Source organism: Physella acuta, unplaced genomic scaffold (genome assembly GCF_028476545.2).
Source record: "Physella acuta isolate Inbredline_101_S28 unplaced genomic scaffold, ASM2847654v3 ptg001635l, whole genome shotgun sequence".
In the NCBI taxonomy this organism is placed as follows: Eukaryota; Metazoa; Mollusca; class Gastropoda; family Physidae; genus Physella; species Physella acuta.
Window position 1 is genome coordinate 88,329 of NW_026733149.1, and position 17,492 is coordinate 105,820.

Below are 17,492 nucleotides of genomic sequence, written 5' to 3' on the forward strand. Positions count from 1 at the left end.
ATAATATTCACAGAGTTTTACGTTTAAAAAGCTAATTTTTTTGGCGGCATGGTATTTTGTTACATCACTACGCGTTTTTCTACATCTACTTAACAGATCAGTTCGGGGTGGGTTGTGGGGGGGGAGGTGGGTTCAACTTCATTCACCACTGTCCGTTCACTTTAGGTCAATTATCCAACCCAGTGTATACCTAGGTGTGACATTAATGTCGATCTACACAATTGTGGTAGTGAGGTGTGTGTGGGGGGGGGGGGGAGGAGAGATAACCAACTTAGAGTGAACATAGCGTCAGTTTTTAGATGACTGTTCTAAACATACATATATATTACACAAATATATATTACACAAATATATATTACTGAAATAGATTTAAATAAGTAGCAGTGGTATTATGACAATATTTTTTTTACAGAGGGGTCCATGGGGGAGGGGGTTGTAACTTTTTCATATAATTTGTAATCGTAATCACTATCGCCCAAACTGTAAGAATACTACTACTTCATCAGTTGTATTTGTTTCTGTATTGTAATCTTTTTAAAATTAATCACACGATTCAAACTGTATATATAGAGTGATTATGTGTGAAGTTTTATGTATAACATTTTGTAATTCAATTATTCGTAAGCAAATACATTATACAGTTGCCTTAAATTTAACACCTCTCTTGCCAAGTGGTACTACCCGTAAAGGTTTTTTAGACATTGCAATGCATCGTAATAGTTATTTTTAGAATGGCAAACTGATGCAGCTGTTAATACGTGTTGTAAACGTAGACACTACTAGACTAGTACAATAATGCTTAATTTCTGAATGAAAAGAAATCTTGTGATTTACATAGATGTGCCGACCAAAAATATTTTTTTAACAAATATCATTGTTTAAAACTTTGAGTTTAAAAAGTTTCCAAAAAGGCGCCACTTTGCTGAAAATGGCCAGAGGGGGAGCGGCCGCTCCCCCTGCTCCCCCCCTGCGTACGCTACTGACTCTAACTAAGGAAAATCTCATCTTAGTGTAACCAAAAAATCATTAAACCTCACTAAGGAATATTGCCTCTTAGTGTATCTCAAATAAATCTAACTGAGGAAAACTCTATTTTAGTAGAACAAAATTATAGCTATGTAATAGCTCCCATGGGCAAATCATATCCTTGATCTCCCTACTTCAATGGTTGAGGTCACCTCCTCATCATAACATATGTAAATTACCACATCTGTCAGGTCATACTGCCATAATCATGTTCATTACTTAACAAGATATACAGTATGCATACAAATCATAAAGTACAATAAAATGTATGTTCATTTTCATTACTAAATTAAAATAGTGGTAAAACATATTTATACAAGTCATGTTATGACTTATTCTTATCTTGCTCACATTTGTAAAATGCTAATGTTCTCTGGAAGTACACATCACATACTACATTATTCAAAATTTCCTTATAAGGATTGGCTGATATGTCTCAGGTCATTATTTTCTTTAGTCAGTTCCATGTTTGTTTATTTATCTTTTATCTTTCTTGATAAAAAATTTAGCTAGTGTATTGTGCAGTCCCTTTACAGGTTAGCTTTTCTTGACATAATGTTCTTAGACAAATCCATTTTCCTTATGAAAGCAGTATTTACTGAGTCAAAATTCCAAACACATAGTTAAGCTCTGTTAATTGAATACACTTTAAACAACAATAGGATCCATTAGCATTACCATATAAAGTGTAAAAGAAATACACAACTGTTATGTTCATAAACATCAGCTAACAAAATACAAGGTCCAATAATAAACTAAACATTTGTTAACACATTATGATAACAAACTCCATGCTTTACTTTAAATGGTTTTCTAACTTACAAATTTTTCTAAAGTCAATAACATGTAAAATAATGTATGTTAGTGGTCCTCAGTGGTGGTAGCTATACTTTAAATCACTGATGCTTAAGTACCAATGCACACAACATAAAAATAACAGGTTTTGTTAGCCAAAAAGGAATGTGTACAGCCAATCACTGAAATAAATTTTTTAAAACTGTTGAGGTTGGTGATACACTAAAATGGTTAAAAATTAGATTGTTACATCCACTAAACCAGGTTATATATGCATGATAACTGATGTTACATATTAAAACTTGAAAGTGAAATCTTAAAGGAGTAGTAAGTTCAGTATATTTATCCACAAAATATTATAAAAATTGCATAGTCCAACCAATGATTTCACTTCTTTCTTTGTAGTAGGGGTTTTGATATTTAATGTTTTGTCCTTATTTCCTTCAGTAGGTCTAATTTCTTTATTTCCAACCTTGAATCCTAGGAATTCTACTGTATTTACTCCCACATGCAGTTTCTCTGGTGCTATGGTAAACACATGTTTTCTAAGTCTTTCTAGTATTTCTTTTAGTGTTTCTATGTGTTCTGCTCATGTGTTATTATGTATGCATATATCATCAACAAAGAAGACCAGGTTTTTCATTCCCTCTGTCATTTTATTCATGAATTTTTGGAATGTGGCAGTACTGTTCACAAGTCCAAATGGCATCACCTTCCATTGTCATAGACCTTTGCTAGATGTAAAGCGGTGTATTGTCTTGACCCCTTTTCCAGTCCTATTTGCCAGAAGCCTCTGTTCAAATCACAAGTGGTGAAAATTAAGGATTTACTGATAGTTTCTAAAATGTCTTTAGGATCATTCATGGGTGCAGCATCTATCTTAGTCCTTTTATTTAATTCTCGATAGTCACAACATATCCATACTTTGTTGTTCTTTTTTCTTACTATTACCATGGGTGATGAGTATGCTGATTCTGTTCTTTCTATTTGCCCAGATTCAAGTAGCAAATTCAGTTCTGCTTCAACAGCTTCTCTATAGGCAACTGTTACTTTGTAATGTTTCCCTTTCATAGCACTATAATCAGTCAATTCTATTTTGTGTTGAATTGTTTCAGTAAAACCCATTTCTGTTGTAATATCATCCTTGTATTCATTTATCATTTTGTCCATTATGTTTTTCTCCTTCACTGGGATATGATAAGTCTTAATTTCTTGTGTATTACAGCTTTCACTCATTATAGTACAGGCCATATGTTCCTCTTCTATCAGTTTCTCTGGCTCTACATATAATTTCTTCATTCTGTCCATGTGTATAGGAGTGTTATTTCCCTTTATGTTTATTTCATCATTTACATCAGATAGTTTCTTGATTACTTCAAAAGGTCCTTGAAATGCTTCTATGTTTTCTCTGTCTGGCAGTTTGACAAAAACTAAATCTCTTCTTTCAAAAGTTCTTAGATGTCTATGTTTGTTTTTTATATTTCTGTGCCTTTCACTGGCTAACTGTGCATTCTCTTGGGCTGTCTGAACACCATAAAATATTCTCTCTCTAGTCTGGTTTACTATTTCATGAGGATCAAAGTCCTCTTCCTGTTTATTTAATAATTCAAGTTCAAAAGGAGAAAAACCTGTTGACTCATGTTTAGTTTCTCTGTTTGCGAATAGTACTTGAGATTGGTTACTTTTACTTTTTTTAAACTCTAACTCATGCTGTCTCTGTTTTTCTCTATCTTCGGCCTCCATTTTAACTTCTGCTAGATCTAGTTCCCTATCAGCCTTCATTTTAACCATTTCCTTCTCAGCCTTCATTTTAATTTTATCCTTCTCAGCCTCCCTTTTAAATTTTTCCAACTCAGCCTTCATTTTAACTGTTTACTTCTCAATCTCCATTTTATATATAGCGAATTCCCTCTCTGACTCTCTTTCTTTCCTTTCAATTGCATCCAATTTCTTCTTTTCAGCCTCTGATACTTTATGTTCAACCCATTTGGCCTTTTCTGCCCCAGTGTATCCAAAAGAGTCAGCCAACTCCATGTATTTGGCATAGAACTCGATATCCATCGTAATGATGCAAGCACAGTTATTCAGTTACAATACTAAATCTAGATTTAATTTTTTTCCTTCACGGTGCTGAGCACCGACCACTTCTGACACCAAAATGTCACACCCTTTTTGTGTGACTGGGTTCACGATATAAACTTGCCACAGGCCTTTCTCCTACCTTTATCTATCACATACGAAATCACAAGACAAGCCTTCTTTTACGTTCTATATACATTTATTTTGTCTTCACATAGACGGCGTGTTCAGCCAAGCTACGCCATGTTCTTGCCTTCCTCTCTTTTCCTCTCGCGCATGCGCACAGCAACTGTCTTTTTCTGATGCAATCTCACACACACACTCCCAAGCTACGATCCATAAATATTTCACTGTTATAGTTACTATTTGAATTCACCGGCGGCAGTGTCATCCGGAGCGCATCACGTATGAGCAGTTTGGCCTCCATATTCTGTAAAAATGCTTACTATACTAAAGATGAGTCTCGATAGTACGATTCGATGACTAAATCTAACAGGGGTTGCACCCATCACCCCTGCAGTAATGTAACCTGGGGCTCCCATGAACTCCGTGACTCCCCTGACACCCGGGCCGTCGACGAGGTGTGATCAGCATAAACAGAAGCTTACAGCATGCCTTGGTGTGTCTCGTTGGTAGTGTGGGACTTACAGCATGCCTTGGTGTGTCTCGTTGGTAGTGTGGACAAACCCGCGCTCCAACAACTAAGATCCAAGAAATTAACTGCCTACATTGTTCACGTGTAATTAAACTTCTTGAAAACAAAGCACGCGTCTCAAAATACACGATTGATAACGTTATGATGAAACCTCATAAAATCAACGTCAGTTTGGTGCGTTGGACTAGATTTAGAGAGTCCGTGCTTCTCACTGGAAAAACTATATAGAGCCAGCTCGCGTGTTGAAAACCTCTGATTTATTCCTGAACCAGATGAAAGAAAAAATGTTCACAAGAACTCTTGTAAATTCAAATAAAACAAATATAAAAAATCTTTCTAATAGCAAGCTTTTAAATGAACTGAAAATAAAATAAAACTAGTTTGCATTCTTTTATAAAAGCTTTGGTTGCTAAAAAGTGTAAATGATTTCATGATTAACCAAAGCTAATACGAAAGAAAGCAAACTAGTATTATTTTCTTATTTTCAGTGCATTTAAAAGCTTGCTATTAGAAAAGATCTTTATATTTATTTGATTTTCTACTTTTTAGTGATTCATAATTTATGAAGTCGACACGACTAAAAATATTTACTTAAAACACAATTAGCAGATTGCGATGTCTAAAAGACGATTATCTGCCCGAAAGCCGTTCGTAACCATATTTTACAGACGACAGCAAGTTCTTAATTATTGTTTTTATTTTTACCTCCCCTTAGTTTCAAATCGTTTAAAAACTTTATTATCTTCCCCTAATAACCTTCACTAGATCGACCGTCTTCTGGATTGTAAACATTCGGCGTGAACACAGCTCACCAGACTGGTTGGTTTATAGCGTCACGCAGTATAGCTAGTTATCTCCCCTTCTGTTATTCAATATAGTAATCTATCTAGTGATTTATTTTTATAATCTAATTAAATTAAAAAATAGACAGACTTGTATTACCTTCAAAGTGGAAAGTATCTGGAAAGTTTGAACTAAATCGCTGCAGTAGAAGTGGGTCGAATTTTAGTTAAAAGATTTGCCACAAACACAGAAAAAAACTACAAACAAACAAACAAGCAAAGAAACAAACAGACGTTACGAACTAAAAAGAAACGTGTAAAAAATTGGACCAGCACTTGTTTTTGATATAGGAATGAACAAAAACTCTAGTTGGACAAAGCTCAGTAGAAACAACATCAACAGCAAGTGACATATGACAAGTGTCACATGACAAATGACACACGACAAGTGACACACGACCAGTGGTCAGTGATAAAAATGTAAGAAAATGTATGTATGGTCAAATTTATTTTCAGGTCACTGTGTGCACATAGAATCCGGTAAATCGTACAGGGAGGGGGAGAGATGGACGGTGGGCTGCCAGTACAACTGTCTGTGTGTGGACGCAAGTCTCGGACAGTACATCTGCACTGACATGTCAGTTCAAACTTTAAAACCTCTCAGTTACATGTGGACATGTGCGATTGTTAAACTGTTGTTTTTTTAGAAATCTAATCCTTTTGTGACGTTGTTGTCGTAAAAACTGAGAGCTCTTAAAAAATGTAAAACGTTCTAGAACATAGGGAATGCATATTTGTAAAAACAATTCTAGAACAATGAACAAGACTACCAAATTACAGGTGTAAAAAGTTTATCTGTCCCGATGGCTTCACCTGTTCTTCGTACACCGACCCCCAGTTCCCGTGTTGCAACCTGATGGAAATCAACCTGCCAACCCAGGACCCACTTGGTATGTTGATCTAAATCAACTTTCTATCTTGTTGGGACCCACATTTTTGTTTATCGGTATCCACTTTGTACGTTTATCGGTACCCACTTTGTACGTTTATCGGTACCCACTTTGTACGTTTATCGGTACCCACTTTGTACGTTTATCGGTACCGACTTTGTACGTTTATCGGTACCCACTTTGTACGTTTATCGGTACCCACTTTGTACGTCTGCTTATTAATTTTGTTTCCTTTGTTTCAGTGCCAACAGTCGTCCCAACATCTCTGGTATCTGGTAAGTTGCCAACATCTCTGGTATCTGGTAAGTTGCCAACATCTCTGGTATCTGGTAAGTTGCCAACATCTCTGGTATCTGGTAAGTTGCCAACATCTCTGGTATCTGGTAAGTTGCCAACATCTCTGGTATCTGGTAAGTTGCCAACATCTCTGGTATCTGGTAAGTTGCCGACATCTCTGGTATCTGGTAAGTTGCCAACATCTCTGGTATCTGGTAAGTTGCCAACATCTCTGGTATCTGGTAAGTTGCCAACATCTCTGGTATCTGGTAAGTTGCCAACATCTCTGGTATCTGGTAAGTTGCCAACATCTCTGGTATCTGGTAAGTTGCCGACATCTGTGGTATCTGGTAAGTTGCCAACATCTCTGGTATCTATTAAGTTGCGGCAACACTAATACATATCCAAAAACATTTACAACATATCCCAGCTTAAACTGCAAGGTTTCTAATTAACATCCTGCAACATATCCGAAAAAAGCACACCAGCAACAAATCCCACAAAAATCTATAATAAATCCCAGCAACATATCTCAGGAACTTATCTTTGCAACATCTACAATAAATCTGACACGAATCATAATTGAAAATTTTTCAAAAATTTGATAGACACGACAGAGAAATACTTGCGCACATATTATTTTCAACAAAAGTCCGTATAAAGGTATCCATATATCGCTGCCGATTCTGACGTGATATCCGGCGAAAATATTTTGCGGACAGACAGAGAGAGAGAGAAGTGCGCACAGGGTCTTTTATATATTAGGATGCTAATTATAATATTCTAACAATTGTGTCCTCTTACACATCTGCATAATTTTCATTCACACTTTGCTAATAATATTATTGAAACAATAATTCCTTCATGGAGGCCCGCAGATTTTGCATTCACATTCGTTTTTATTAGCGGGAGTTGAATTTATTTTTATTTTACCACCCTTGAAAAATTACAAAACAGTTTAATTAATTCGTTTTCTCGACCCTATTATTATTAAATGTATCCACTTTTTCTAGGACTCTAAACGAAAATGATATTTGACCTTGATCCGTTTAATATGTATTAGCAATGTGCGTGTATTTAATATTATCTTTAAGTTATGCAAAAGAGTAAAACAGTGGCAATTATAAAATAAATTTAAGTCGTTATATAAACAAGCTCTACTCTATCACTTATAATAAGACACTGCGATGCAAGTACAAAGCACGACATGTGATGTGTTTACTTTAAGCGTTCCAAAATCTATAACGATGACGGACTGACAAACTACCAGCCCGCTTATATATGTTACGGTCAAAGCCCGAAGTGCGGCCAAATCGCGCATTGGCCGGCCAATGTGCGCACTGGCTGGCTCTCTTGGCCAAAGCCCGAAGAGCTTAGCTCTGATAGCGTATTTCGTACATTGACCGGTCAATGCGCGCACTGGCCGGGATGTCCCGGGCAATGTCCTATCTAGACTAAAATGTGATCGCGTTTTTATTATTCTGGGTCCGATTTCATTGTGAGTAACGTATTGTTTAGCTATTGTTTGTATAGTATTCTATATGCAAGGCGACATGGACTAAAAGGGCCGTCAGACCAAGAGACCAAGAGACAGACATACCAGATGGTTGCCAAAATATTTCTGAACTAAAGAACATGTGGCCTGAACTTAAACTAGTTCACGGAAAACCAAGACATAGCCAAAGCCAAGATTCAGTAGAATGTGCCAACTAAGATGTTCAAAACATAATGATGACATGGATGCAGACAAATGAATCAGCTTATTGGGCTGAGATTCTCAAATTCATTCAATTTATGAAAAATCGTTCTTTTCATCCAGGAATCCAACAATCGCCATGCGAAGCCTTGTTTGGATGCAAAGCAAAAGTGGGATTTAACACTTCAAATCTACCTAGAGGGTCTCTCGATAATTTAGTTACTGAGGAAGATCTTGAGAACATTGAACAAGAAATGGAGGTTGCCATAAATGCAACGACATCCTCAGCTAACACATCTGCTGCCGTGGCGGAACGTCCAGACCAGCTGCGTGACAATAATAAGGCCAACAGATTCTGTGTAGTTTGTGAAAAAGATTGTAGTGCAGCCCATTCTTGTGGATCCTGTGGCAACGATGTCCATGCAATATGCGGAATAGCCAATGAAGCAAACGAAGAGTAAAGAGGGAACATTACTTGCAGATTATGTCACAATAAATAAGAAATCATTGACAACAGGTCATACTAGCTTGCAAACTCAAGGTGCTAAGATGCTAACAAAATCAGATACACATTTTAAACAAGCTGAAGTGGGAGATAATGTTCGCATCCGTATACCAGATGTTGACAGAGGTCGCGGTGATCACCTAAAGCGTCATTGCAGTAGTCATGAGCGTCGATGACGCTTTCTACAAGCTAAGAACGGAACATGGTGTTCTAAAACAACTGTATGCTCGTCCATTAGCACTGAGAAAAAATCACTACGAACCATCGCATCTTAACAACCACTGACCGGCGGCCAAGGCTACACTCGCTGCAATTGCACAACCAAGTGCACAACAAATCGCTGCAAGTGTAAAAATAAAAAGCTACTATGTAATTCAGAATGCCATAAAAGTTCAACTTGTTGTAATAAGTGATAATATTGATTGATTGAGACTACAATACAATAAAAAATTTGAATGTTTCTATCATTTACTTTAATTAACAATCAATAAAGACTTAAGTTCATGATCCTTACGGTATAAAAAACCCAAGATCTGTTCATGATCTTTTAATTCGGACTTTGGCCGGTCGTCCCTAGCCAGATGATTTTCTAATTCGGACGGGCCAGCCAAAGGCCGAAATCAAAAGCCATTTCAGACTTTGGCCGGTCCACCATGGCCAGTCCGCGGATAGGCCGGCCAAAGGACGAAATCAAGTAAAGTTTAGGACTTTGACCGGTCAATGGGAGGTAATATTGGCCAATGCGCGAAATTGGCCGACTTCGGGCTTTGACCGTAACACACACACACACACACACACACACACATATATATATATATATATATATATATATATATATATATATATATATATATATATATATATATATATATATATATATATATATATATATAATATATAATATATATATATATCATCCCCCTTGAGTGCACGTAACATTTAGTTTCTTTGTCAGGACGTACCTGCCATTATAACGGAAAAGACTACCATGAGGGGGAGGTGTGGCAGGAGGGATGTGACAAAAGATGCCACTGTCAAGCATTGAACGCCACTTTCATGTCCGTCGCATGCCAAGATTTGTAAGTCAAGATTAAATCTGACGCATGTCAAGATTTAAGTCAAGATTAAATCTGACGCATGTCAAGATTTAAGTCAAGATTAAATCTGACGCATGTCAAGATTTATAATGTATGATGTAATGAGTGTGTCGTGATGTAAGATGTGTGATGTAATGAGTGTGTCGTGATGTAAGATGTGTGATGTAATGAGTGTGTCGTGATGTAAGATGTGTGATGTGTGATGTAATGAGTGTGTCGTGATGTAAGATGTGTGATGTAATGAGTGTGTCGTGATGTAAGATGTGTGATGTGTGATGTAATGAGTGTGTCGTGATGTAAGATGTGTGATGTAATGAGTGTGTCGTGATGTAAGATGTGTGATGTGTGATGTAATGAGTGTGTCGTGATGTAAGATGTGTGATGTAATGAGTGTGTCGTGATGTAAGATGTAATCTAGAGCTGTATGTATAGGTGCCCGACTTACATCAACCTCCCACCTGGCTGTACAGAGGTCAGAACACCTGGCGAGTGCTGCCCAACGTTAGTAGGTGACACCTGCTCAGGTGAGACAGTTTCAGCTAGACACTAACCCTAGCCATAACTCTAACCCTAAACATAACATTAACCCTAGCCATAACACTAACTCTAGCCATAACACTAACCCTAGCCATAACACTAACCCTAGCCATAACTCTAACCCTAAACATAACATTAACCCTAGCCATAACACTGACCCTAGCCATAACACTAACCCTAGCCATAACACTAACCCTAGCCATAACACTAACCCTAGCCATAACACTAACCCTAACCCTAACCATAACACTAACCCTAGCCATAACAGTAACCCTAGCCATAACAGTAACCCTAGCCATAACATTAACCCTAGCAATAACAGTAACCCTAGCCATAACACTAACTCTAACCCTAGCCATCAGTAAGATAATATGACTTTTTCTACAACAATATTATATCACTGCCCTCATATTATATTATGACTTTTCTATTACTATATTATATCCCTGTCATCATATTATAACATGACTTTTTTATAACTGCCCCAAATTTTAATTTTATTCACAAGCTGATCCTTACTTACCTTAGTCCAACCCTTAATTGGTTACAATTACATAACTCTATACGGCTAAAATACTGCAATTCTAAATAACTTAATATGACAAGCCAACAAACCAATCGAAAATAATCGTTTAAACTCTACAATGATTGTTATAATCGTTTAAACTCTACAATGATTGTTATAATCGTTTAAACTCTACAGTGATTGTTATAATCGTTTGAACTCTACAATGATTGTTATAATCGTTTGAACTCTACAATGATTGTTATAATCGTTTAAACTCTACAATGATTGTTATAATCGTTTGAACTCTACAACGATTGTAATAATCTTTTTTACTCTACAATGATTGTTATAATCGTTTGAACTCTACAATGATTGTTATAATAGTTTGAACTCTACAATGATTGTTATAATCGTTTAAACTCTACAATAAATGTTATAATCGTTTGAACTCTACAATGATTGTTATAATCGTTCTACAATGATTGTTATAATCGTTCTACAATGATTGTTATAATCGTTTGAACTCTACAATGATTGTTAGAATCGTTTAAACTCTACAATGATTGTTATAATCGTTTAAACTCTACAATGATTGTTATAATCATTTAAACTCTACAATGATTGTTATAATCGTTTAAACTCTACAATAAATGTTATAATCGTTTAAACTCTACAATGATTGTTATAATCGTTTGAACTCTACAATGATTGTTATAATCGTTTAAACTCTACAATGATTGTTATAATCGTTTAAACTCTACAATGATTGTTATAATCGTTGAACTCTACAATGATTGTTATAATCGTTTGAACTCTACAATGATTGTTATAATCCTTCTACAATGATTAATATAATCGTTTCAACTCTACAATGATTGTTATAATCGTTCTACAATGATTGTTATAATCGTTCTACAATGATTGTTATAATCGTTTGAACTCTACAATGATTGTTATAATCGTTTGAACTCTACAATGATTGTTATAATCGTTTAAACTCTACAATGATTGTTATAATCGTTTAAACTCTACAATGATTGTTATAATCGTTTGAACTCTACAATGATTGTTATAATCGTTTAAACTCTACAATGATTGTTATAATCGTTTAAACTCTGCAATGATTGTTATAATCGTTTGAACTCTACAATGATTGTTATAATCGTTTGAACCCTACAATCATTGTTATAATTGTTTGAACTCTACAATGATTGTTATAATCGTTTGAACTCTACAATGATTGTTATAATCGTTCTACAATGATTGTTATAATCGTTTGAACTCTACAATGATTGTTATAATCGTTTAAACTCTACAATGATTGTAATAATCGTTTGAACTCTACAATGATTGTTATAATCGTTTGAACTCTACAATGATTGTTATAATCGTTTAAACTCTACAATAAATGTTATAATCGTTTAAACTCTACAATGATTGTTATAATCGTTTCAACTCTACAATGATTGTTATAATCGTTCTACAATGATTGTTATAATCGTTTGAACTCTACAATGATTGTTATAATCGTTTAAACTCTACAATGATTGTTATAATCGTTTGAACTCTCCAATGATTGTTATAATCGTTTAAACTCTACAATGATTGTTGTAATCGTTTAAACTCTACAATAAATGTTATAATCGTTTAAACTCTACAATGATTGTTATAATCGTTTGAACTCTACAATTATTGTTATAATCGTTTAAACTCTACAATGATTGTTATAATCGTTTAAACTCTACAATGATTGTTATAATCGTTTGAACTCTATATTGATTGTTATAATCGTTCTACAATGATTGTTATAATCGTTCTACAATGATTGTTATAATCGTTTGAACTCTACAATGATTGTTATAATCGTTCTACAATGATTGTTATAATCGTTTAAACTCTACAATGATTGTTATAATCGTTTGAACTCTACAATGATTGTTATAATCGTTCTACAATGATTGTTATAATCGTTTAAACTCTACAATGATTGTTATAATCGTTTGAACTCTACAATGATTGTTATAATCGTTCTACAATGATTGTTATAATCGTTTGAACTCTACAATGATTGTTAGAATCGTTTAAACTCTACAATGATTGTTATAATCGTTTGAACTCTACAATGATTGTTATAATCGTTTAAACTCTACAATGATTGTTATAATCGTTTGAACTCTACAATGATTGTTATAATCGTTTAAACTCTACAATGATTGTTATAATCGTTTAAACTCTGCAATGATTGTTATAATCGTTTGAACTCTACAATGATTGTTATAATCGTTTGAACCCTACAATTATTGTTATAATTGTTTGAACTCTACAATGATTGTTATAATCGTTCTACAATGATTGTTATAATCGTTTGAACTTTACAATGATTGTTATAATCGTTTGAACTCTACAATGATTGTTATAATCGTTTGAACTCTACAATTATTGTTATAATCGTTTAAACTCTACAATGATTGTTATAATCGTTTAAACTCTACAATGATTGTTATAATCGTTTAAACTCTACAATGATTGTTATAATCGTTTAAACTCTACAATGATTGTTATAATCGTTTAAACTCTACAATGATTGTTATAATCGTTTAAACTCTACAATGATTGTTATAATCGTTTGAACTCTACAATGATTGTTTTAATCGTTTAAGCTCTACAATGATTGTTATAATCATTTGAACTCTACAATGATTGTTATAATCGTTTGAACTCTACAATGATTGTTATAATCGTTTAAACTCTACAATGATTGTTATAATCGTTTAAACTCTTAAATGATTGTTATAATCGTTTAAACTCTACAATGATTGTTATAATCGTTTGAATTCTACAATGATTGTTATTATCGTTTGAATTCTACAATGATTGTTATAATCGTTTGAACTCTACAATGATTGTTATAAACGTTTGAACTCTGATTGTCATATGACAGGTCAGTACTGCCTGGATCCCCAGGGTAACCCCCACCTCCCGGGGAGCAGCTGGAGGGAGGGCTGCTCTTACGAGTGTACCTGTCTACAGAGGGCTGATGGATTTTATCGCGAGTGTCGCGGCATGTGAGTACCTCTGTCAGGTTAAGCCTAGGGTTAGGGTCAAGGTTAGGGTCAAGGTCAGGGTCAGGGTTAGCAGGTGTCTCGGCACATGTATGGGGGTTGAAAGGTAAATTACGTCATGTTAAATAGTTTGTGGTGTGGTTTTCCTATCGTCTGGGTAATCATCGTGTGTAGGCTGGTCTTCAGGTGGTGGTAGAGTGGTCCTACAAGTGGTAGTAGAGTGGTCCTACAAGTGGTAGAAGAGTGGTCCTACAAGTGGTAGTAGATTGGTCCTACAATTGGTAGTAGAGTGGTCCTACAAGTGGTAGAGTGGTCCTACTGGTGGTAGTAGAGTGGTCCTACAAGTGGTAGTAGAGTGGTCCCACAACTGGTAGTAGAGTGGTCCTACAAGTGGTAGAGTGGTCCTACTGGTGGTGGTTAAGTGGTCCTACAGGTGGTAGTATAGTGGTCCTACAGGTGGTAGTGTGGTCCTACAGGTGGTGGTAGAGTGGTCCTACAAGTGGTAGTAGAGTGGTCCTACAGGTGGTAGTGTGGTCCTACAGGTGGTAGAGTGGTCCTACAGGTGGTGGTAGAGTGGTCCTACAGGTAACGGTAGAGTGGCTTTCAAGTGGCAGTAGAGTGGTCCTACAGGTGGTGGTAGAGTGGCTCTACAAGTGGTGGTAGAGTGGTCCTACACGTGGTGGTAGAGTGGCTCTACAAGTGGTGGTAGAGTGGCCCTACAGGTGGTAGTGTGGTCCTACAGGTGGTAGAGTGGTCCTACAGGTGGTGGTAGAGTGGTCCTACAGGTGGCGGTAGAGTGGTCCTACAGGTGGTAGTGGGGTCCTGCAGGTGGTGGTAGAGTGGTCCTACAGTTGACGGTAGAGTGGTCCTACAGGTGGTAGTAGAGTGGTCCTACAGGTGGTAGAGTGGTCCTACAGGAGGTGGTAGGGTGGTCCTACAGGTGGTGATAGAGTGGTCCTACAGGTGGTGATAGAGTGGTCCTACAGGTTGTGGTAGAGTGGTCCTACAGGTGGTGGTAGAGTGGTCCTACAGGTGGTAGAGTGGTCCTACAGGTGGTGGTAGAGTGGCCCTACAGGTGGTGGTAGAGTGGTCTTACAGGTGGTAGAGTGGTCCTACAGGTGGTAGTGTGGTCCTACAGGTGGTGGTAGAGTGGTCCTACAGGTGGTAGTAGAGTGGTCCTACACGTGGTAGAGTGGTCCTACAGGTGGTGGTAGAGTGGTCCTACAGGTGGTGGTATAGTGGTCCTACAGGTGGTAGTAGAGTGGTCCTACACGTGGTAGAGTGGTCCTACAGGTGGTGGTAGAGTGGTCCTACAGGTGGTGGTAGAGTGGTCCTACAGGTGGTGGTAGAGTGGTCCTACAGGTGGTAGTGGGGTCCTGCAGGTGGTGGTAGAGTGGTCCTACAGGTGACGGTAGAGTGGTCCTACAGGTGGTAGTAGAGTGGTCCTACAGGTGGTAGAGTGGTCCTACAGGTGGTGGTAGGGTGGTCCTACAGGTGGTGATAGAGTGGTCCTACAGGTGGTGGTAGAGTGGTCCTACAGGTGGTAGATTGGTCCTACAGGTGGTGGTAGAGTGGTCCTACAGGTGGTAGAGTGGTCCTACAGGTGGTGGTAGAGTGGCCCTACAGGTGGTGGTAGAGTGGCCCTACAGGTGGTAGAGTGGTCCTGCAGGTGGAAGTAGAGTGGTCCTACAGGTGGTAGAGTGGTCCTACAGGTGGTAGAGTGGTCCTACAGGTGGTAGAGTGGTCCTATAGGTGGTAGTAGAGTGGTCCTACAGGTGGTGGTAGAGTGGTCCTACAGGTGTTAGTAGAGTGGTCCTACAGGTGGTGGTAGAGTGGTCCTACAGGTGGTAGAGTGGTCCTACCGGTGGTAGTGTTGTCCTACAGGTGGTGGTAGAGTGGTCCTACAGGTGGTAGAGTGGCCCTACACGTGGTAGAGTGGTCCTACAGGTGGTGGTAGAGTGGTCCTACAGGTGGTGGTAGAGTGGTCCTACAGGTGGTGGTAGAGTGGTCCTACAGGTGGTGGTAGAGTGGACCTACAGGTGGTAGAGTGGTCCTACAGGTGGTGGTAGAGTGGTCCTACAGGTGGTGGTAGAGTGGTCCTACAGGTGGTGGTAGAGTGGTCCTACAGGTGGTGGTAGAGTGGTCCTACAGGTGGTGGTAGAGTGGTCCTACAGGTGGGCGAGTGGTCCTACAGGTGGTAGAGTGGTCCTACAGGTGGTAGAGTGGTCCTACAGGTGGTAGAGTGGTCCTACAGGTGGTAGAATGGTCCTACCGGTGGTAGAGTGGTCCTACAGGTGGTGGTAGGGTGGTCCTACAGGTGGTGATAGAGTGGTCCTACAGGTGGTTATAGAGTGGTCCTACAGGTGGTGGTAGAGTGGTCCTACAGGTGGTGGTAGAGTGGTCCTACAGGTGGTAGAGTGGTCCTACAGGTGGTGGTAGAGTGGCCCTACAGGTGGTGGTAGAGTGGCCCTACAGGTGGTAGAGTGGACCTACAGGTGGTAGTAGAGTGGTCCTACAAGTGGTAGAGTGGTCCTACAGGTGGTAGAGTGGTCCTACAGGTGCTAGAGTGGTCCTACAGGTGGTAGTAGACTGGTCCTACAGGTGGTGGTAGAGTGGTCCTACAGGTGGTAGAGTGGTCCTACAGGTGGTAGAGTGGTCCTACAGGTGGTGGTAGAGTGGTCCTACAGGTGGTAGAGTGGTCCTACAGGTGGTAGTGTGGTCCTACAGGTGGTGGTAGAGTGGTCCTACAGGTGGTAGTAGAGTGGTCCTACACGTGGTAGAGTGGTCCTACAGGTGGTGGTAGAGTGGTCCTACAGGTGGTGGTAGAGTGGTCCTACAGGTGGTAGTAGAGTGGTCCTACACGTGGTAGAGTGGTCCTACAGGTGGTGGTAGAGTGGTCCTACAGGTGGTGGTAGAGTGGTCCTACAGGTGGTGGTAGAGTGGTCCTACAGTTGGTAGTGGGGTCCTGCAGGTGGTGGTAGAGTGGTCCTACAGGTGACGGTAGAGTGGTCCTACAGGTGGTAGTAGAGTGGTCCTACAGGTGGTAGAGTGGTCCTACAGGAGGTGGTAGGGTGGTCCTACAGGTGGTGATAGAGTGGTCCTACAGGTGGTGATAGAGTGGTCCTACAGGTTGTGGTAGAGTGGTCCTACAGGTGGTGGTAGAGTGGTCCTACAGGTGGTAGAGTGGTCCTACAGGTGGTGGTAGAGTGGCCCTACAGGTGGTGGTAGAGTGGCCCTACAGGTGGTAGAGTGGTCCTACAGGTGGTAGTAGAGTGGTCCTACAGGTGGTAGAGTGGTCCTACAGGTGGTAGAGTGGTCCTACAGGTGGTAGAGTGGTCCTATAGGTGGTAGTAGAGTGGTCCTACAGGTGGTGGTAGAGTGGTCCTACAGGTGGTAGAGTGGTCCTACCGGTGGTAGTGTTGTCCTACAGGTGGTGGTAGAGTGGTCCTACAGGTGGTAGAGTGGCCCTACAGGTGGTAGAGTGGTCCTACAGGTGGTAGTAGAGTGGTCCTACACGTGGTAGA

At 38.8% G+C, this 17,492-nt stretch overlaps 1 protein-coding gene across 1 annotated transcript in view; it reads left to right on the forward strand.

Moving 5' to 3' along the window:
- LOC131929465 (uncharacterized) overlaps positions 1-17,492 on the forward strand; it is an 81,569-nt gene that overhangs the window by 62,937 nt on the left and 1,140 nt on the right. The window contains exons 23-28 of the mRNA XM_059285694.1: positions 5,854-5,974; positions 6,178-6,287; positions 6,530-6,562; positions 9,720-9,843; positions 10,294-10,385; positions 13,848-13,971. Coding sequence (XP_059141677.1) covers positions 5,854-5,974; positions 6,178-6,287; positions 6,530-6,562; positions 9,720-9,843; positions 10,294-10,385; positions 13,848-13,971 — 604 coding nt within the window. The remainder of the gene's footprint in view (positions 1-5,853; positions 5,975-6,177; positions 6,288-6,529; positions 6,563-9,719; positions 9,844-10,293; positions 10,386-13,847; positions 13,972-17,492) is intronic.